The 24,250-nt window shown below is 35.2% G+C and overlaps 1 protein-coding gene across 1 annotated transcript in view; it reads left to right on the plus strand.

The window, feature by feature from the left end:
- LOC141339193 (semaphorin-3D) overlaps positions 1–24,250 on the plus strand; it is an 82,632-nt gene that overhangs the window by 23,176 nt on the left and 35,206 nt on the right. The window contains exon 2 of the mRNA XM_073844824.1: positions 17,000–17,196. Coding sequence (XP_073700925.1) covers positions 17,061–17,196 — 136 coding nt within the window. The 5' untranslated portion in view covers positions 17,000–17,060. The remainder of the gene's footprint in view (positions 1–16,999; positions 17,197–24,250) is intronic.

The following is a 24,250-nucleotide window of genomic DNA, read 5'->3' on the forward strand; positions in this document are numbered from 1 at the left end:
CTTTGTTTTACTATTTTGTTTTGTTTTGTTTTGTTTTGCTTTACAATTTTTTTTTCTTTCATGTTCTTTGTTTTGCTTTGCTTCCCCCGTTTTGTTTTGCTTACTGGTTTAGTTTAGTTTTGCTTTGCTTTTGTTTTGATTTCCTGTTTTGTTTTGTTTAGTTTAGTTTTGCTTTACTATTTTGTTTTGTTCTGCTTTCCTGTTTTGTTTTACTTTGCTTTCCCATTTCTGGTTTAGTTTAGTTCTTTGCTTTACTATTTTGTTTTGATTTCTTGTTTTGTTTTACTTTCCTGTTCTTTGTTTTTCTTCGCTTCCCGATTTCGTTTTGCTCTCTGGTTTTGTTTTGCTTTCCTGTTTTGTTTTGTTTTACTTAGCTTTCCCATTTCGTTGTGTTTTGCTTTCCTTTTTTTTACTTTGCTTTCCCATTTTGTTGTGTTTATCTTTTCTGTTTTGTTTTACCTTGCTTCCCTGTTGCGTTTTGTTTTGTTTTGCTTTGCTTTAATGTTTTGTTTTGCTTTCTTGTTTTGTTTTACCTTGCTTTCCTGTTTCGTTTCGTTTTGCTTTCTGGTTTTGTTTTGCTTTGCTTTACTATTTTGTTTTGTTTTGCTTTCCTGTTTTGTTTTATTTAGATTTTTTTGTTTTGTTTGCTTTCCTGTTCTCTGTTTTGCTTTATTTCGCTTTGCTTTCCTGTTTTGTTTTGCTTTGGTATTTTGTTTTGTTTAGTTTTATTTTGCTTTCGGGTTGTGTTTGTTTTTCTTTGCCATCCTGTTTTATATTGCTTTGCTTTACTGTTTTGTTTTATTTTGCTTTCCTGTTTTGTGTTGTGCTTGCTTCCATATTTTGTTTTGCTTTCTGGTTTTGTTTTGTTTTGTTTTGCTTTCCTGTTTTGTTTTACTTTGCTTTCCCATTTCGTTTTGTTTTGCTTTCTGATTTGGTTTAATTTTGCTTTCACTTTTGTTTTGCTTTCTGGTTTTGTTTTGTTTTGTTTTGCTTTCCTGTTTTGTTTTACTTTGCTTTCCCATTTCGTTTTGTTTTGCTTTCTGATTTGGTTTAATTTTGCTTTCACATTTGTTTTGCTTTGGTATTTTGTTTTGTTTTATTTTGCTTTCCTGTTTTATTTTGCTTTCTGGTTTTGTTTTATTTTGCTTTCTGGTTATGTTTTGTTTTGCTTTGCTTGCTTTGTTTTGTTTTATTTGGCTTTTCTGTTTTTGTTGTGCTTTGCTTCCCCATTTTGTTTTGGTTTCTGGTTTTGTTTTGTTTTATTTTTCTTTGCTTTACTGTTTTGTTTTACTTAATTTGCTTTGCTGTTCTATGTTGTTTTGTTTTATTTAGCTTTGCTTTCCTGTTTATTTGTCTTTGCTTTACTATTTAGTTTCAATTTATTTTGCTTTGCTTTCTGTTTCATTTGCTTTGCTTTCTGGTTTTGTTTTACTTTGCTTTGCTGTTTTGTTTTCCTGTTTTGTTGCAATGCTGGCAAAATGAGTGGGAATGCACATGGGCAAATTTTGAGCTAGACATAACAAATGACGATTTTAATCAAATTTGAGGGTTTCACATAAATGAGTTTATTAAGCCCTCCTCAAGCAAACCCAATGCTCCAAATAGTAATTAAACATCTAAAATTATCCTTATTTGTAAATTTTCTGAGAGGAGTACCTCTTCTGTCATTCAAATCATCCGCATAAAGGCACCCCATAAAGGTAATCTCAATAAATATACACATATACACAGAATTACATTGTTTAAGTGTTCACACAAACATAATCTGTTATGTTTTAAGTGAATATTACTTATTTCTCAAAATTGACTTTGCTGACTCTATCGACTTCAAACAGGTATAAAAATAACTACATTTATAAATGCAAATTTAGTCAGTGATGCAGTGTAATAATAATAATAATAATAATAATAATAATAATAATAATGTAGAAAAGGTAATAATAATAGAAGTTGTACTCTACATTGTTCACTAACTCTTACACATACAAACTCTAATAATACACATCCTGGGAAGGAACCATCGATTTTTTCATCTCATTGTTTCTTGCTGGTAAATGGTTAAAAGAAACACACGCAAGAAGAATTGCTGGAATTCGCTCACCAACACACGAAACAATGACGCCTAGTAAATATAACATTAGTCATCAGTGCTGTATATTTGAAAATCCAGAACCCTGAACAGGATGACGCAGATATTTCACCATTTTAAATATTATTATAACTTCTGGCCTTTCAAGGCACCCCATCACATCACTCCTTAAAGCAGAAGTGGCTGATAGAGCTGGATCCTGTCAGATTGAAAACAGCTGAAGTGAACAGATCATCTGTCTCTCTTCATTTTGCTTCCAGACGCAGGTATCTGCGGGTGAGGAGTGCAGAGATGGACTGGTATGTGAAGGAGAGAGGTTTTCTCTTGTCTTTTGATTGCTTACTTCAGTGCAGAGCTGGACCTGAGGAGCAGATTGTGATGTTCAGGATCACTGGGGTGTTGGAGTGGGAGTTGTAGGGCTGTACGGCTGAAAGATCACATGCACGGGGCAAAACATTGAACCATGTGACACGGCCATGCTCGGGTATTTGGTTATGAAGCAAACCAGAGTTTCCAAAACTGCCTAGAGGGTGCATCTGTTAAGGAGCGGGGGAGTTATTCCCCACCTGAATGTTGAACCAGAACCACATGAACCAGAATTGACCCTCTACTACTCTTAAATGAAAAAAAAAAGAGACTACTATAGATTATTCTGAAAGTGCCTAATAACTTTCAAAGTAGTTAAGACCTATAAATTGAAAGATCTATCTACAGTATCTATCTACCCTTGCAAATTCTGACTTAAAGTTACTTTTATTCAACCAGCAAGTTTTTTTTTTTTTTGACCGGAAATGACACAGGCGTCTCCCAGAAGATAATAAGATGATTTACAAGAGGCATCATTGTGGAAAAAAATATTACTAATCTTTTATTTACATTTGAACAAAACGTGGCATGTCCAAAATTATTCATACCATTCTTAATAATCAATAGAAAAGCTTTTTTTGGCTATTACAGCAAACAAACGCTTCCTATAATTGCTGACCAGCTTTTTGCATGTCTCCACTGGTATTTTTGCCCATTCGTCTTTAGCGATGAGCTCCAACTCTTTCAGGTTGGAGGGTCTCCTTGCCATCACCCTGATCTTTAGCTCCCTCCACAGATTCTCAATTGGATTTAAGTCAGGACTCTGGCTGGGAAACTGCAAAAAGCAAAATGTTTTTGTCTGCTAACCATTTTTTCACCACTTTTGCTGTGTGTTTTGGGTTGTTGTCGTGCTGAAATGTCCACTGGTGCCAAAGGCCAAGTTTCTCTGCAGACTGCCTGATGTTGTTGTTGAGAATTTTGATGTATTGCTCCTTTTTCATGGTGCTGTTTACTGTGATTAGGTTCCCTGGTCCACCGGCTGAAAAACACCCCCAAAACTTTAGGTTCCCACCACCATGTCTGACAGTGGGGATGGTGTTCTTAGGGTTGGAGGCTTCTTTTTTACGCCAAATGAAGGCTACATCATTGTGGCCAAATAATTACATTTTTGTTTCATCTGACCATAAAACAGAAGACCAGAAGTCTTCTTCTTTGTCCAGATGAGCATTTGCAAAGGCCAAGCGGGCTTTTGTGTGTCTTATCTGGAGAAGTATTGTCCACCTTGGTCTGCGTCTGTGGAATCCAGCGGTGTCCAGTGTCTGGACTGTCTTCCACCAGCAGAGCCCAGATTCATCAGGATGGCCTTGATGGTGATCCTTGGATTTTTTCTCACTATCCTTCTGGCCAGCATAGGTGTCACTTTTGGCTTCCGACCACGTCCTCTGAGAACAGCAGAGAGCTTCTATTTTTCAGCTGTTGAGTTGAATAAAACAGCTGTTCCCAAAGAATCAGGGTAATTAGGATGCTTTAGAACAGCTTGGACTATTTGGAATGGTATAGAACTTTGGATTTTCCCATAGACTGTGACAGTTTGCAAAGGGTATGAATAATTTTGGAAATGCCACTTTTTGTTCAAATGTAAATAAAAGCTTTTTCCACAACGATGCCTCTTGTACATCATCTTATTATCTTTTGGGAGAAGCCTGTGTCATTTCCTGTCAAAAAAAAAAAAAAAAAAAAAACGTTGCTGGTTGAATAAAAGTTACTTTAAGTCAGAATTTGCCAAGGGTATGAATAATTTTGGGCTTGACTGTATCTGACAGACTATTGCCTTCCAAACATTCAAGCTTTAAGATTTAAAACTACTTTAAACTTCAATCTATTTCAGACTGAAAACGACAAACTTTTAAAAGTTTTAAAATCTTTTAAAACTTTTAAAACCCTCTCAAACTTTCTGGTCAGACTTTTTAAAGCCAAGTTTAAAGTCTGTCTCGACAAAAAAAATTTTATCCAGTTCTAAATTGCAATAATATTTCACAATTGTACTGTTTTTACATTTTCGGTCAAATAAATACAGCCTTGAAGAAGAGACTGCATACATGCCAAAAGTGGTCAAAGTTAATAATAAACAATAATTTGTAAGCTTGATAATATCACAAAAACACATTAAACACGCCAATAAATAAAACACTAACTGTTTTTCAGAGTCTGGATTTCTTCCAAATGTTGATATACTGAGAATGAGCTCATAACCAATTAACAGCATAAAACTTTACATTCATATTACAATGATCTCATACAGCTTTAAGAACTTTTTCGAATTTGCATTCAACATTAAACACATAAAGCACATCAAAACAAAAGAACAAATGACTTTTAATAAAAGCAGACAGAGCGTTTTTGCCTTTGTAAAGGCATTTGTAACCAGGGTGGAGGTCCACACACTCATTCAAACACGACACCTTCCTAACGTACTCAGATAACCTTCCCGCCCTCTAGCGCTCGACACATCCGTCACTCACTCGCTCCATATTATGTTGCAGAGAAACTGTAATCCTTCCTGAAAACCCTAGTCTCCCTAATGAGCACAACAAAGTCGTCCTCAAAAAGCGTTCATGTAAACTATCCTTTCTCTTTCCGACAAAATCCGCTGGCATGGGTTGTGTTTGTGTCCCAGAAGCTCACTAGTGCAACAGTACCCATGGGAATGATGGACACCTGGATGAACGGCCTGAATCTACTTCTGAATGATTCCCAAGGAACGTGAAACCTTTTGACTGTTGTTTCTCTAAATTGTGGATTTTTGCATTAGAAAACGCCTAATGGATTGTGAAAAATTCAGTGCCTTTGGACTCAATGGCGGCGCTTTGCAAAGAATAGGGCTGATTTCGAATGCGTTTGCTGGTAATGCGTGTCCCGCCGTGTTAAGCCGGTGTCTTTGTGCGTGTTAAAGGGGAGGCTTGGTTGCTTGTTTTTCGGCTGGTTGAACCCAATGTTGTTTGTTCACGGGGTAGCGGGTCTTTTCACAGCTCGGTGCCGATCTTAATGTGCCGAACGGCCCCTTTCATTCACACTGAGACTTTCAATGAATAAGTAATTTTCCGCATCTCTCTTTGTACAAGTTGGGTTTGGCTGCTCACTTTTTAATTTACTTTATTTTATGCAGTTAAATCTTACTAAGTAGAGTAATGGTCCAGTTAGAGCTGAGCAGTGTGATGTTATATAATATGGTTGCAATTTATACAAAATATTTGTGTAGCTATTAATTATGTTTGACTAATATGAAGATTCTGGAAACTGCAAAGAGTCCCTAAAAAGTCAATTTGAGGAAGAGCTAGTTTAAAAATGATGTTTACTATTGCAATGCAAATGTAATTTTTCAGCAAAACAATATATATATATACAGTCAAGCCTGAAATTGTTCATACCCCTGGCAAATTCTGACTTAAAGTTACTTTTATTCAACCAGCAAGTTTTTTGTTTGTTTGTTTGTTTGCTTGTTTTTGACCAGAAATGACACAGGCTTCTCCCAAAGGATAACAAGAGGATGTACAAGAGGCATCACTGTGGAAAAAAAATATTTCTCAGCTTTATTTACATTTGAACAAAAAGTGGCATGTCCAAATTTATTCATATTTGCAAACTGTCACAGTCTATGGGAAAATCCAAAGTTCTATACCATTCCAAATAGTCCAAGCTGTTCTAAAGCATCCTAATTACCCTGATTCATTGGGAACAGCTGTTTTAATCAACTCAACAGGTGAAAAACAGAAGCTCTCTGCTGTTGGTTTGTGGACAGTCATGGCTAAGACAAAGGAGCTCACTGAGGACCTGCGGCTGAACATTGTGGCTGCTCACAAGACAGGAAAAGGCTATAAGACCATATCTAAATGTTTTGAAGTTCCAGTGGCTACAGTGCAAAGTATTAATAAAAAATACAAGACGTTCCGCACTGTGAAAAATTTCAGACGACGAGGTCGGAAGCCAAAAGTGACACCTGTGCTGGCCAGGAGGATAGTGAGAGAGGTAGAAAAGAATCAAAGGATCACCACCAAGGCCATCCTGATGAATCTGGGCTCTGCTGTTGGTGACATCTCAAGGCAGACAGATAAGGCACACAAAATCCCGCTTGGCCTTTGCAAATGCAAACATTTTTGGACAAAGAAAAAGACTTGTGGTCTTCTGTTTTATGGCCAGATGAAACTAAATTTGAATTATTTGGCCACAATGATGTAGCCTTCATTTGGCGTAAAAAAGCAGAAGCCTTCAACCCTAAGAACACCATCCCCACTGTCAAACATGGTGGTGGGAACCTAATGTTTTGGGGGTGTTTTTCAGCCTGAGGACCAGGGAACCTAATCACAGTAAATGGCACCATGAAAAAGGAGCAATGCATCAAAATTCTCAACAACAACATCAGGCAGTCTGCAGAGAAACTTGGCCTTGGGCACCCGTGGACATTTCAGCACGACAATGACCCAAAACACACAGCAAAAGTGGTAAAGGAATGGTTACCAGACAAAACATTTATGTTTTGCAGTGGCCCAGCCAGAGTCCTGACTTAAATCCAATTGAGAATCTGTGGAGGGAGCTAAAGATCAGGGTGATGGCAAGGAGACCCTCCAAGCTGAAAGAGTTGGAGCTCATCGCTAAAGATGAATGGGCAAAAATACCAGTGGAGACATGCAAAAAGCTGGTCAGCATTTATAGGAAGTGTTTGATTGCTGTAATAGCCAATAAAGGCTTTTCTATTGATTATTAAGAAGGGTATGAAGAATTTTGGACATGCCACTTTTTGTTCAAATGTAAATAAAAAATTAGTAATATATATTTCTTTTTTTACAAAACTGAGATATATACATCATATGAAAGCTCAATAAATAAGCTTTATATTGATGTATGGTTTGTTAGGATAGGACAATATTTGGCCGAGATACATCTATTTGAAAATCTGAAATCTAAGGGTGCAAAAAATCTAAATACTGAGAAAATCACCTTTAAAGTTGTCCAAATTAAGTCCTTAGCAATGCATATTACTAATCAAAAATTACATTTGGATAGGTTTACAGTAGGAATTTTACAAAAAATCTTTACTTAATTTCCTAATGATTTTTGACATAAAAGAAAAATCAATAATTTTGACCCATTCAATGTATTTTTGGCTATTGCTACAAATATACCCCATCGACTTAAGACTGGTTTTGTGGTCCAGGGTCACATATGTTTATATAACTATGCCCTTTTTTCTTTATTTGTATACAAACATTTATTTTATGATTAATTGTATATCTATAAAGGAAGGCAACTATTTTCACTGAAAGTCCATGGATAATATTTATAAATTAAATTAACAACACTCTTTCATGGTAATTCAACTAATGTTTGTTTGGGCAAATTGGTGGCAAATTTGTTTTAATTATTATTATTTTTTTGTTCTGCATGCAAAACAAATTGTACGAAATCATGTGGAATCGCCATTTTCTAAAATGTGTTAATGCAGGGACAGTTAACAGAGTCTGAAGTGGTGTTTTTTTGCCCAGATCGGATCAGAGGTTGTTGGTGCAGAGCGGTGAAAGACTCCCCGCCGTTCCCTCTATTCTGTCCGCTCACACGCTCAAGAGGAAGTGAGAGTGCTCATCCATTACTTTGACAAAGTCCCTGACTATGTGTCGCCCTGCAGGGATCATTATTTTCCCCTCTGTCTGTTAAGTTGTTTGCCGTTTTTCCAAGAGGCTTTTTGTCCTAGAGAAACCTTGGTGTGCTTAACATGTGAGGTCCGGACGGAAAAGTGTCCCGCATGCGTGATCGGAGCTCTTAGACAGTTGTCTAAAGCAACATTTGTAGGACAATGTCTGAAGTCACTCTTTAAGTTTTACCAGTCAAGGTTGTAAATTAGGTCATTTTTCGAACGTGACCCTGACAGCTGCTAGTTTCTTTGTCATTTTAGTAGAACATTGTCCAAGGAAGCAGGCTCTGTATCCGGAGTGAGCTGCCATTTCTCTGTTGGTTCACGTTGTGTGGCTTTCGTGGTCTGGAAGTGAGTTAATATCAACTACTTCCTCTTCCCGAAGCTTGACGATATTCCCACAGTTAGTGTTTGTTTGTTGTCCTTCCTCATATTGAAAAAGCTGATGGCTAACTGTTGTCTGGAACAGGTCAATCTACAGGCACTTTTAGTCTGATATACCACATGTCTTCTTTTCTTACTGTTCACATTGGTTCACTATCTTTACATTTACGCATTTGGCAGACACTTTTATCCAAACACTGCATTCAAGGTTGACAAATGATAATACGCAGAGTTGGAGCTACAGGAAGCCTCTAGAAAGACTTTTTTAAATAATTAATGTTACACATATATATATATATATATATTTATATATATATTTTTATATATATATTTATATATGTATTTATTTTTTGTTTGTTTGTTCCTGGAAAGTACCCGAATATTTATTATTATTATTATTATTATTATTATTATTATTATTACATGATCAAGCCGAATGTTATTTATAATTAATAGTTTTAATTAATTAATATTTAATTTAATTATTTAGAACTAATTATCAATAAATATTTTTCATTGTAATCAGTAATTTCAATCAGAATTATCATAATTTAAAAATATCCATATTTACCTATGAATTGTCTCTTTCAAAACACATTTGTCAATTAACAAATAAATAAGCAAATAAATGAATGAATGAATGAATACATAAATAAATACATAAATAAGGTATTTGCAATACACCATTAGCATATCACAATCTCTAAGATTTTTAGATTAATTTTTGATGGCATCATCACTAGGCCTATAAGTAGAAACTTAATAAAATGCAGCTTACTGAACAAAAAGTAAATTGGCTTATTCTAATAACACTTTTGCATTTATTTCTTAAAATTTTTGTAGCATTTCTGTTATTTCAGTCCAGAATAAACTGCAGAGTGGACCAGATTTTATGCCAGTAGTCAATAGTCAATAGTCTACAGCATTACAGCATTACTGATTCTAGTAGCAGCACATAATAAACCACAAACCTCAGAAGAGTCATTAATAATGATTGAAACCACATCCCCTCATTCTATAAAAACCAAGGCCGCAGAAGGCAGAAGACTTTTTGAATATAGCATAATTCAAATCTCTCCTGCTTTCCCAACTGGATTCATATCTGCTAAATAGAGACATAAAGAATACCGAAAGTACTCAAATGAAAAATAGGCCTATATTAGTATCTGCCAGACCATCACCACCTTGCACAGCTCACACATAGTTGTTGTCGCGCCAGGGATGATATGTTTTCTTTTGCTTTCTCCCGGAGATTAATAGCTTTGAGCCAACAAACAGAGTTAATAAGAGTCGTTGATCTCTCCTTGAGCACCTGTGCTCCAGCCAACACAGTAAATCCAGATATCACGACCGCTGAATAAACCCGGAGGGTGAACGTAACAGCCGTAATCCTGATACCAGAGCACTTAAAGGAACAGTTCATCTAAAATAAAAGAAAATTTCCAGAAATTTTACTCACCCTCAGGCCTCCAAAGATGAAGATGAGTTTGTTTCCTGATCAGATTTGGAGAAATGTAGCATTTCACATCCAATGGATGTGAATGGGTCCCATCAGAATGAGAGCCCAAAACAGCTGATAAAAATATCACAATAATCCACAAGTAATCCACACCACTCCAGTCCATCAGTTAACATCTTGTGAAGCAAAAAAAGATATGTGTTTAAAGAAACAAACCCATCTTTAAGATGTTTTTAACTTCCAACCATTGCTTCCGATGGAAATATGAATCCGAAATACAGTAAAAAAAGTAATCTAATCTGAATCAGGAGAGAAGTATGTGCAGAATAGCACTATTTACAAGACCAAACGGGCCAAAACAGACAACAAAAGATGGACCTTTTCACTTGAAGAAGCGTTATTATAAATTATGGACTATTTTGGCCAGAAGTTGGTTTTAAAGTAAAAAACACCTTAATTATGGATTTATTTCATATAAACATGCAGCTTTTCACTTCATAAGATGTTAATTGATGGACTGGAGTGGTGTGGATTACTTGTTATTGTGATGTTTTTATCAGCTGTTTGGACTCTCATTCTGACGGCACCCATTCACACTAATTGATGAGCAAGTGACGAAATGCTACGCTTCTCCAAATCTGATGAAAAAACAAACTCATTTACATTTTGGGTGGCCTGGGGGTGAATACATTTTTAGCAAATGTAATTTTTTTATGTGAACTATTCCTTTCAATACTGTGGTATCAGGTTTACGGCTGCGTTTGGACGGCACCCATTCACATCCATTGGTGAGCAAGTGATGAAATGCTACATTTCTCCAAATCTGAAAAAGAAACAAACTCATTTACATTTTGGGTGGCCTGGGGGTAAATACATTTTTAGCAAATTATATATTTTTTAGTTGAACTATTCCTTTAAGTACTCTGGTATCTGGTTTAAGGCTGTGTTTTGACGGCACCCATTCACATTCATTGGTGAGCAAATTATGTAATGCTGTATTTCTCCAAATCTGGTGAAGAAACAAACTCATTTACATTTTGGGTGGCCTTTTTTTTAGGTGAACTATTCCTTTAAGTACTCAGCTATCAGGTTTAGGCTGTGTTTTGATGGCACCCATTCACATCCATTGGTAAGTAGTGTTAATTTCGTCAGACGAGACGAGACGAAATATGTTCGTCAACGACCTTTTTTTTCATGACTAAGACGAGACGATGACAAGACTGCACCACTGTCAAAAAACGCTGACTAAGACTAAATTAACATGCATTATTGTTGACGAAAAAAGACGAGACGAAAATGTTTTGCATAAAATAAAAACTAAGATAAAATCTCTCTTCATTTTCGTCTACAATCGTCTCTGCTTTTTCATCAGCTGTTACGGCTTTAAAATATTCAAACTGCGCTTTGGCGCGCTGGCTGGCTGCTGAGCCAGAGACGGACGAGCTCTGCGCTTGTCATATTATAAACACAACTATGCAGTGTTTTTAACCACGTAACGCTTATTTTAGGTTTCAGACATTTAAATACACATTAGTACTAGTCAAAGGAGACATTTAGAGTTTGTAAAATACACACATAGGTCTATGGAAGCAGCAAATAACAATCTATTCAAATATAATTTGCCGATGTGTTTCATTCGTCACATACACATAGGCTTAGTAACTAAAAAGTTCATTCTATTCCTCTTCTAGTTCACCAGCCACTTACTTGCATGTATTTCGGGAGAAACGGATGAATGTATATGTGCTGTAAATACGGCTGACAGGACTCTCTGAACAGCAGCGCGAACAAACATGGCCGCGCCCATCTCACGTTACAGATTACGATCCAGAACATTTATATAGGGTTTTAAACGACGAAACATACTAATTCACACATATTTGTGAATCGGAATATTAGATAGTTAATGGCATGGTAAGCAAGTGTGTGAGTATTCTGGATAAAAAAGGGAAAACGAAATAAAAGCGATCTATCTGTCATACAGTGTTATTGTGTCTGTGTTGTGTCACGTGACAAGCTTAATGCGTCGCCATGGAAACAATAAGGACGAACGTTCTAAAATAACGGTCGCTTAAAAAAAACTCACTCTCAGGGGTCCGCTAGAATATTTTAAACTCACCACTGAAAGGGTTAATCATTTGTGAATGTGTCTCCTAAATCAGAAATTGAAAACCAGACACGTTTAACATTTGCATTCAACAAAAATCATTCAACAAGTGTATTTTGTCAGGTAATTATGACATTTAACCAATGTTTGAGATATGTGAAACACTTTTTTTACTGAAATGTGAATCAGTAATAATCTCAGTAATAATGTGCTATTTTAAAAAAAGACTACATTTTTTGACTAAACCTAGACTAAAATATATTGAGTTCTTTTTTGACTAAAACTAGACTAAAATTAAAAGACTTTTAGTCGACTAAAACTTGACTAAGATACCTTGAGTTTTCTTTTGACTAAAACTAGACTAAAATGAAGAGACTTTTAGTCGACTAAAACTTGACTAACAAAAAAAGATATGTGAATGACTAAATATGACTAAAACTAACAAGGACATTTGGCACAAGACTAAGACTAAGACTAAATTAAAAATAGGTGACGAAATTAACACTATTGGTAAGCAAGTGAAATCTTATGAAGAAACAAATTCATTTACATTTTGGGTGGCCTGAGGGTGAATAAGTCTTCAGCAAATTTTTTTGCTTTTAGGTAAACTGTTCCTTTAAGTACTCTGGTATCAGGTTTACGGCTGCGTTTGGACAGCACCCATTTACATCCATTGGTGAGCAAGTGATGAAATGCTACATTGCTCCAAATCTGATGAAGAAACAAACTCATTTACATTTTGGGTGGCCTGGGGGTGAATACATTTTCAGCTATTTTTTTTATTTTTTAGGTGAACTATTCTTTTAAAAACTCTGGTATCAGGTTTACGGCTGTGTTTTGATGGCACCCATTCACATCCATTGGTAAGCAAGTGAAATCTTATGAAGAAACAAACTCATTTACATTTTGGGTGAATAAGTTTTCAGCAAATTTTGTTGCTTTTAGGTAAACTGTTCCTTTAAGTACTCTGGTATCAGGTTTACGGCTGCGTTTGGACAGCACCCATTCACATCCATTGGTGAGCATGTGATGTAATGCTACATTTCTCCAAATCTAATGAAGAAACAAACTCATTTACATTTTGGGTGGCCTGAGGGTAAAGAAATGTTCAGCAAATTTTCATTGTGTTTTTTAGGTTAATTATTCTTTCTAAATACTCTGGTATGGGGTTTACAGCTGCTTTTGGATGGCACCCATTCACATCCATTGGTGAGCAAGTGAAATCTGATGAAGAAACAAACTCATTTACATTTTGGGTGGCCTGGGGGTGAATACATTTTCAGCAAATTTTAATTTTGTTAGGCAACTATTCCTTTAATTAATCTGGTATCTGGTTTATGAATACATTTGGACGGCACCCATTCACATCCATTGGTGAGTAATGAAATGCTACATTTCTCCAAATCTGATGAGGAAATAAACTCATCTATATCTTGGTAGGCCTGAGGATGACTAAAATTTCAGCAATTTTTAAATAAATTTTAGGTTAACTATTCCTTTAAGTAATCTGTCATCAGGTTTATGGCTGTGTTTGGACGGCACCCATTCACATCCGTTGGTAAACAAGTGATGAAACGCTACATTTTTCCAAATCTCAAAGAAACAAACTCGTTTACATTTTGGGGTGGCCTGAGGGTGAATACGTTCAGAAAAATCTTTTTTCTTTTTTTGAAGTACTCATGGTATCAGGTTTACAGCTGTGTTTTTACGGCACCCATTTACATCCAATGGTGAGACAAGTGACAAAATGCTATGTTTCTCCAAATCTGATGAAGAAACAAACTTATTTCCATCTTGGGAGGCCCGAGGTTGAGTAAAATTTTTGCAAATTTCATTTTTTTAGATGAACTATTCTTTCTGGTATCACATTAACAGCTGCTTTTGGACGGCACCCATTTACATCCATTGGTGAGCAAGTGATGAAATGCTACATTTCTCCAAATCTGATGAAAAAACAAACTCATTAACATCTTGTATGGCCTAAAGGGTGAATAAATGTTCAGCAAATTTTCACTTTTAGGTGAACTGTTTCTTTAAATGAAACCAGGAGTATAAACATATCTGATAAGCTGTTTGATTTCTCACACTGAAATGCCGCGGCAATAAATTTCGCGATAAATCAGCGTACCGAAGGGAGCATTTGGTTTCCGTCACTCGAGGAACTTGAATAGAGTTATTATGTCCGAGTAACGCCGTAATGAGCTTAGATTTTGAGGTGATGAATGGAGCAATAGAGAAAGCCTATCTTCATTTTGCATATGTTTGAGCTCCAGCCCATTTTTTTCGTGTCGAAACTGTCCCCAGGGGTCCCCTCGCGAGTCTAAGTGGCGCAACATACAATACCCTCATCATGGGAAAATGCGTCCCCTGAGCGCCAACACAAAAACTGCTGCTCTTTCAATGAGCTCGCCAATTGTTGGACTTTCTATACTGCGCGTCGTACGAAACTTGCTAACAGACAAATGAAATCCATTCCAGTGGATTGAACTCTCGTATGTTCTTTGACAGTGTTTAGCGGTTAGCGTGTACAGGAGGAAGCGGCTCGAGTGTTTCTAGGTTGCGCATGCGATCTGTTTGTGTAGGGTGACCTCTTAGAGGAAAGAAAATAAAGATCAGGGGACTGATTAGCCATGGGAACTTTTCTCGAAACAATGCTCCGGTTTCCTTCTCTGCGCGAGGCTGGTTCTCGCGTGGTCGTGAGCTCGGCATGCTGCTCACACGCTCTCGAGGTTTCGGGTTTCTGGTCTTCAAGTAGCATCTGTTGTGCTTCCAGATTTAAGCACTTGCTGAAACAGTTTTGACTTGTGGAGGCTGTAGAGCACTTTGGGTGACGCTAGCATGATGAAGTCTGGTAGTGAACGCCTGAGGATGTGGCATATGCTGTTTTCTGTTTAGAAAAGATGACATGGATGGGGTTAATGTCATTGTGAAAGAATGCCATCTGGAGTTTTCCCTTCCATTAAGAGTCAAAATAGCTTTAGTTTGATGCGGAAAGTAACATTTTACTATTAAGGAGTCTTCTTGTTGTCAAAAGTTATTCATTTTGACTGAAATGTAACTGCGAAATCTTGGATTTCAATGTGGAATATTTTTTAACAATTATGTAATGTTTCAAATAATTTGTAATATTTCTTTAACGTTTATAGAATATAATAATTACGATTAGGAAATACATTTATTGTCCAACATAATATAATCCAGTTAGAGATTATGATAGGTGAATGATTTGTAGAATTTGAAAAACATAAATATGAATTAATACATAATTATTTATATATAAAATAAAAATTATATGTATAATGTAATAATTCTAGAAATATGAAATAGATTTTTAAATAAATTTTAACATATTATATTATATTTTATTATATTATATTGATTAGCATCAGATTACAGAGACAAAATAATATGTGAATAGTATATTGCACTGTAATGTGTCTTAAAATTATTAAAAACAATTAATTTATGGTTAAAATATACAATTATTGTCCAACATAATATAATCAAATTACAGATCATTATAGATGAATAGTGTAAAAAAAAACTAAACTAAATAAATTTTATTGATTTAAATATATTTTTATTTTATATTTTTATTTTATTTATGATATTATATTATATAATATTATATTATTATAGATGAATTATTTGTAGAATTTAAAATAATGTAAAATAAAAAACAAAATATTAAAAAATGTATAAACAAATACAAAATAATTATATATAATAATTTTATATTAATATATAATTTAATATGAAATATAAAATTCTATAAATATTAAATATTATTTTTTATTATATTATATTATATTATGTTATATTATATTATATTATATTAAATGAAAAAATATGATTAAAATGTACAATTATTGTCCAACATAATATAGTTACAGATTATTATAGATAAATAGTGCACAAATAAATAATAAATTAATAATTAATTACTACTACTAATAATAATATTAAAAAATATAAAAAATAAAATAATTTAGAAATATAATTTTATAAATATTTAATAATTTTTTCATCAATTGAAATATATTTTTATGTTGTATTTTTATTTATGTTATTATATTGTATTATATTATATTATGACTTTTTATAGAACTAAAAACAATGTAAAAAAAAACATTTAAATAAATCTATAAATAAAATAATGTAATATAATAATTTTATATATTAATAAATAATTTATTATGAAATACTCAAGTTATTATATTATATTATATTATATTATATTATATTATATTATATATTTTAAAAAATCTTTAAAAAAATAAATAAAATGTACAATTATTGTCCAACATAATATAGTCCAATTAAAGATTATTATATATGAGCAGTGCAAAGAAAAATAAAACAATACTAATAAAATAATATATAAAAACATAATAATTATATAAATATTAAATCATTTTTAATCAATTGAAATATATTTTTATTTTGTATTTTTATTTAATTTATTGTATTATATTATATAAAATGTATTATATTACATTATATTACAGATTGTTCTAGATTATGTGTTGTAGAACTAAAAATAATTTTAAATAAAAAACTAAAAAATTATAGAAATAAACATTATTTTATATATTAATATGTAATTTAATATGAAATATAACAATTCTAGAAACATTAAATAGATTTTTAAATCAATTTAAATATATTTTTATTTTGTATTATATTACATTATATTATATTATATTGACTGGCATCATATTACAACATTAAATGGTATTGTAATTCAATAATGTGTCATATTATTGCACTGTTAAGCACTGTTTTAAGAATGAATAAAGTATACAGTCATTCTAGAAAATAATATAGTCCATTATAGATTGATTTATATTATATCATATTGGTTAGCATCAGCTTACAGAAATGTATACAGTACAAACAGAACAATACAGTATTACAGCGATATTTCATTTCAACTTACATGCTCAAATCTGTTTGTTATTTCTCCAGCACTACGAAGGTGATGTGACATAGAAGACATCCTGTACGGTCAGACTACAGGAAGCTGGAGATGAGGATTGTGGGAATGTGGAGGACTGGGCCATACAGTCCCCTGCTGGTCTTTCTGCTCCACTCGCTGCTGCCTCTTATACGGCCTACTAATGCTGGAAACCCGAATATACCACGACTGCAGCTCTCTCATACAGGTCAGAACTCACTCTCTTACACTCTCTCATTTTTTTTTTCATAGAGACAATCAGAAGACAGTGGAAAAAGAATGAAATCATGTCTGCAACAATAACAGTTACGCTCTCTTTGCTGTGGTAGTCTGCCAGTCTTCAGATAAATCGTCTCTCTGAAGCTGCTTTTGCTTATTTCCGTTTAGCCGTGAGGACATCAGCAGGGTCAAGCTGTTTTAACAGACACAATGCAACAGGGGAAGAGTGCTATTAACCTCTGCTTCCTGAAAACGTACTAAGATAATTAGTCTACTGTATTTTGCCAGTCTTCTTTTAAGTTTAACTTCTTTTAAGAGAACTGCCAAATCCTAATAGTCAAACCTCCCTTCCAAAACAACATTATCACTGATAAGGACGACGTTCGTGATACTGCCAGACACCCAGCCATACATCACCGGACTGCTCTGCGACTGTCTGTCTGGACACCCACGCCACACAGTCGCATCCCCTGCTATTATCAGCACATCACAGCCGCCCCAGTTGCTGACCCCTCAGAACCTCCCTCAACCTGCGCGACTCCGCGGTTTCCTCTCAGGAAGGTTTGGTATACGGTGGCATCGACTTGAGCGCTGTACCTATAGTGTAAATGTGCTTCTTATTATCTCCAAGGCTGTTAATAGAATGTGTACATTCATCTCTGGGGCGCCATGTGTTTACGAGTACAGGTCGGCAGACATCCAAAGGTTGGCAGCGAGACGCAAAAAGCCAGACGTTATTCATTAATGCAGAGGAGTCGCTTCTCTTGCTTGCAGGTATCTTGAAGTCGAATTTGAAAGCCAAGCTTTTAAAGTAAACAAAGACGACATCTGAAAAAGCTGAATATGACTGTTTTATAAAGAAGTAAGATGCTTTTGAGGGACATGACCGTTCAGGTTTGCATCTTAGACTTTTGTCTCTGGGCAAAATTGCAGTTGATCCTACTTACAATACTTTAGCAACCTTGTTATGTGTCATGTCTGTACAAAAAAAGTTGTGGACTTTTTTTTAACTGGCTGTAATACTTGTGCAACTGTACTTATGCCAAACACTAAACCAAACATTTGTATTAGTCAAATTTACCATGCTCCTAGGCTCGTCAACATGTTGAACAGATGTTGAAGTTGATGTTTATCACTCACTCATTGGGGCAACAATTGTCCTTTTATTAGAAAATAGGAAAATTCAGTTGTTATTTAGTCACTCTTTTGTTGTTTCAACAAACTTTACATGGATTTGATAAATGGTGTACCCCCAAGGCTTTGTCGTAGGACCTGTTGCATTTTAGTATAAACTAATTAGTTCAACCAAAAAATAAAAATTCTGACCTTCATGTGTCAGGTAGCTTCTCTAGTAGCATAGTAGCTAATGTGCAATATGTGAAATAGGTACTATTAAGTACATATTACTGCAGTTTCCAACAGAAATTAACACTAGAGTGGGTAAAACATTGAGAATTTGTAATCGTTTTCTTAAAAAGTTATGATTACAGCTCCATATTTTTAGCGTTCCATATGCAACTATCTTGCCTAATCCTGAAAAACATGACTCACGATGAAAGAGCTGAAAGATGAGAGATCAAAATACAAGCTAAAATGCATGCTTGCGATTGCGTTTTTACATCACATTCGCTTTTGTTCATACTATCAAGTAGGTTTAGGCGTAGTGCAGATGGAACATTGTTTTAAAACTTCACAGAGAATTATAGCACCACTCAATGCACATTTTGAAGTCAGAACTGCTATGACACATGCAAAACCAACTTCACATAAAATGTACCATAATGTACTTTCATCTTTTCCAGGAAAAAACATAGACTCTTTGGGCATTTCACATTAAATATGTCACGAAATGAACATGGCGGTACATATTTTACGTCTTGCAAAAAAGTTCCCACAAGTACGTTTTCGTCATCAGGTTGGTCGCATTTGTACAAAAAATGAAGCAGTGGTTGTTAAACAAAGGTTGTTAATTTAGTAGCTGTTGGGTCCTAATATGCTAATGGTACTTTGCAGTAATTTTGCTTATTGCTTGGACAACAAATGTCCTTTTATTAGAAAACAGGACAATTCTGTTGTTATTTAGTCACCCTTATGTCATTTCAACAGGCTTTACATAAATTTGATACATTGTGTTTCCCAAGGCTATATATTAGGTCCTATTGCATTTTAGTATTGAAAGGACTACTTTACGCAAAAAATGAGAATTCTGACATAATTTGCTCACCTTCATGTGTCATGTAATAGCACAGTAGCTAATGTGCTAATGTGCTGATGTGTAAAGTGTAGTTTACTACCCAGCACACATGTTCCTAACATTTTGGAGGGAGAAGACTGCTCAGGTTTGCACTGTTCACCTTAGACTTTTGTTTTGGGGGGAAATTGTAGTTAATCCTACTTACAATACACTAACAACCCTATAGTACTATATACAGAGGTACATTTTCATCATGAGACCAGGTAGGCTAACGCTACTCTGCAATCTATGTCCTTTTATTAGAAAACAGGACAATTACATTGTTATTTAGTCACCTTGGTCACCAAGCTTAATAGGAATTTGATAAAGGTGTCCCCCAAGGCTTTATCTTAGGTCCTCCTGCATTTTAGTATAAAAGGAATAGTTCACCTAAAAAATGAAAATTCTGACAGAATTTCCTCACCTGCACGTGTCATGTAGCTAATCTAGTAGCATATTAGCTAATGCGCTAATGTGTAAAGTTTAGTTTACCCAGCACTGCTGTCTTTGTGCTTATTTTGAAAAGCAGGCTTTATAGTTTCACCTCAGCTAATCTGAAATGACTTGGTTCATTATTTTAAAATTGAGTCAACTTCCTCCTTTAAACTGCTTGTTTAACCTCGTAAGATGAAGTTCTGCTGGCAGACACACGTACAATTGATTTTCCAGTGTCCTCTGACTTTCCCACTGGTGTTTACTAGTTAAACTCCCGCAAATGTTGGGGATTTTCTTTCTGACAGATAGGTGGATCAAAACCAAAAGAAACATTCCTGGCATTTGAGACTGGCTAAATGTCTCAATTTCTCCACGACAGGAAGGATTTTTTTGTTCACACCCACCGGTCTCATTTTGACAGTTCGCTTCATATTGTTTGTCTTGGGGAGATCTGAGAAAATATCTTAGATATTATCAAAACACTGGACACACAATGAAGATTCCCCCACATAATGTCGGACTTCTGAGTCATTTCAATAAGTCTGAAGACCTTTTGACTTGTTCACAGTGGCATATTTAAAGAGAACCACTAAATTAAGCTGCGCTATTTTCCAATAGTCCTCAGAGGGCAAATCTTTGCAAGACACTAAAACATTTTTATTACAGTCTCTGTCATTGCAAAAATACAGCTCTTTGGCACTAGGAATGTGACCTGTGGGATGTAGTTCCTGATAGCTGACACAATGCTGCGTCACAGTGATGACCCCTGACAGTTTAACCCCTTGCATCCATGGCAACAAGGTGGAGAAGATAAGCGGAGCAGATGACTCAGGGTCCCGGGCTCTGGCATGGGCTAATGAAGCCATCGGGGCGTTAACACTGAACAGAGCTGGGAAGAAGAATGTTGCTAATTAGAGAAAGGAAAGATGAAAACAATTGGAATCACTTTCTCTGGGGCTCTGGGGTGTCAGAGTTTCTCAAAAGAGACTTTTAGAGAGAATATTAGCTGTTAAGTTAGATTTAATAGCATATATATATTCTTAAAAAAAGAGAACACTTCAGCATACTTTTATAAACTTACAATTTCATGTTATTTGCAATTAAATGACAATGCAAAATATTTGTATTAAATGCATATAGCTTAACTTTAAAGTATTTTAATTGAAAGTGTATGTGACCCTGGACCCTGGGTATATTTGTGGCAATAGCCAACAAAACATTGTATGGGTCAAAATTATCGATTTTTCTTTTATGCCAAAAATCATTAGAATATTAAATAAAGATCATGTTCCATGAAGATATTTTGTAAATTTCCTACTGTAAATATATCAAAACTTAATTTTTTGATAAGTAATATGCATTGCTAAGAACTTAATTTGGACAACTTTAAAGGTGATTTTTTTTATTTATTTATTTATTTATTTATTTTTTTGCACCTTCAGATTCCAGATTTTTAAGTAGGTGAATCTTGGCCAAATATTCGCCTATATAAAATATATTAACTTTTAATTAAGTCCTTAGTTATTTACTCACCCTTATGTCGTTTCAACCTAATTTATTGGCATTTGATGAATGGGATCCCCCAAGGCTCTATCTTAGGTCCTATGGCATTTATTTATTAAAGAAATACTTCACCTCGAAATAACAAATCTGTTATCATTTTGGTGTTTTCATGTTGTTCTAAGCCTCTATGTACCTATTCTATCTGTGGAACTCAAAATAAGAATTGTTAAATCTCTACAGAGTTGTTTTCCATAAAGGAAAAGAAAAAGATTTGACTTAAAAATGTCTGATTTTAGCTACCTAATTTTTTCGCAAGATGCGAAATAAGTACGAATAAGTACATATCACTGCACTTTCCAACAGAAATGAACACTAGACGCGGTAAAACAGCGAGCACTTGTAATCGTTTTTGTACAGTTATGATTACAGCTCCATATGTTTCGCTTTTCGGACATAACAAGCTTGTTCAGTAGCTCAGCTGGCACGGAATCGGGCTTAGGATGTGGAATCCCAGGAATATAAAATCCTGTCAAAAACATGACTTACGATAAAAGAGCTGAAATGCTTGCATGTTTGCAATTGCGTTTTTACATCACATTCACTTTTGTTCTCACCGGGTAGGTTTAGGTTTAATGCAGATGCTACGTTACTTTTAAAGCGCCACTCAACAGACATTTTAAGCCAGAACTGTGGTGACACGTACAAAACCAATGTCACATAAAATGTTCCATATGTACGATCATATGTTGCAGAGAAAAAAAAAAAAAACGAACCCTCTTAGTGCCACTCAGTGGACTGGACATGGCGGTATGTGTTTCTCAATATTTTTTCACAAGGACAACTTCAGTTTGTTTTCGCCAGCGCAAGAATGCATACAAATATGTATTACATGCTAACTATGTCCAGTCAGACTGCGTTCCTGAAATGGTTTGACCAAGCTGTCGCATCTGCGTTTGCTTACTTGCAGAGTATGTTTTTGGTCTAACTTGGAACAGATTCCTACACGAGCATGAACCTGGAAGTTGGTCACTCTGATCTTCTCTCTTTCTTTCTAACCTTCAAACATATATCTATTATGCATTCATATCTACTCTTAGTGGCACATTTGATTTCAGTTGTGTCTTCTGTTGAAGTGTCCTGACCTTATTCTTTAAAAACGCCAGACAAAACGTCCACCCAAAGCCTAAACATCATGGTCAATCTGCTGAATTGATGTAATTATACTTTCAGAACACATCTCAGCAACTTTGCAACAATTAACAATGATAAATGCCAAAGTCATTCACTCTTGTCTTAAGCAACTTCAGAATGACGATAGATAATGACAGTCTGGCTTCGTTTTGGGTCGGGTCATTGACAGGATTTGGGTTGCCTCACTTGACTTGATTACAAACTGCACTTAAGTAGGGCATCCGTCCATGTGTGTGTCCGTGTGCGAGCACACTTTCAACACCTCCAGTCCAGGACTGAAGCAATTATAAGTGGACCCCATGGCTCTTTAGGGAGATGACGTTGTTCCAGAGCGTAATGAAGAAAATAACTCAGGGGCCGAAGGGTGCCGCAGTGGAGGCCTCTCAACAGCACTGTACGTCTGTAGAGACACACTTTCCCCCTAGAGAGAGGCATTTAGTCCACACTCCTGCTAAATAGGCAGCGCTGGTCACCCAGAAGACCATTATTCTTAGTTTATGTTTCCTTCAGGGCTCTTCAACATGTTGAACGGGAAGTCAATGTTTATTACTGTATGGACAACAAACTTCCTTTTATTAGAAAATAAATAAAAAATCAGTTGTTATTCTCACCCTTATGTTGTTTCAACCAGCTTTACAGGCGTCTAATAAACGGTGTCCCTCAAGGCTCTATCTTAGGTCCTATTGCAGTTTAAGTATTAATGGAATAGTTTGCGCAAAAATACAAATTCTGACATTACTTTCTGATCCTAATGTCGTTCTAAATATTTTTTCACACAATGCTAACAATTCTTGATCTTTAAAAGATCTTGTGGTTTTTATCTAATTTATCTATTGTAATGTATCAGTACTAGCTGACTGTGCCTAACACAAAGTTTGAGAAAGTTCACTGATCTGAAGTTTGGCACCCACAGCGAGTTTGAGGAAGTACAACAAACTTTTAATCTTTGCTGCAAAGTCCCACAAGGCCTATAAAAACAAATGCAAGGACACAAATGAGAAATTAAGGGAGAGTCTAAACTCGACTAGGAAGATGAATTACCATTGGCGGGATATTTTACAGACCAAGCTTACATAGGGTTTCATAAGACATAAGACCAAAACATGAGGATGCCCTCAAATCCAATGGGGAATAGATGCATGGACAGACATGTCGTAAATTGTGAGTTGTGTTGTAAGTCACATTGTTTACATCTGGAGGGAATTTGATACTGAGTTAGTAAAAGCTTACAGGGGGGTTGTATTTATAGGCAGTTAATGGCTTGGAACATTGGCCTGGTCTTTTTGACACATAAACAATTGTAGTGTTTAGTCACAAATTCATTCAACCTTTTAGAATGACCCAATAAACAAGAAGGGACAAACAATTGCAGATACAGACTTTAAACTAAACTTGGACAAACACACGACTCTATAAAGTCCTAAAACACTGTACACTTTGTACAAAAGCTACCATTATAGTTGATAAATGAACGAGATGCCTTTGGTGTTCCCCATTCGCTCTTTTACTCTGCTTCTTCTGCTAATGCGGGTGACCCAGAACACAACTTACAACCGGGGCTTGTGGGTAATTCGAATGACTAGCTCTTACTGACCCAAAGTAAAAAGAAGTCAATTGAAATGGAGTCTCTCTATGTCTTCCATCACTGCAAAAAGCCCTTCTAGACAGTTTGAAAAAAAGA

This window comes from Garra rufa, chromosome 7, assembly GCF_049309525.1.
Source record: "Garra rufa chromosome 7, GarRuf1.0, whole genome shotgun sequence".
NCBI classification, from domain to species: Eukaryota; Metazoa; Chordata; class Actinopteri; order Cypriniformes; family Cyprinidae; genus Garra; species Garra rufa.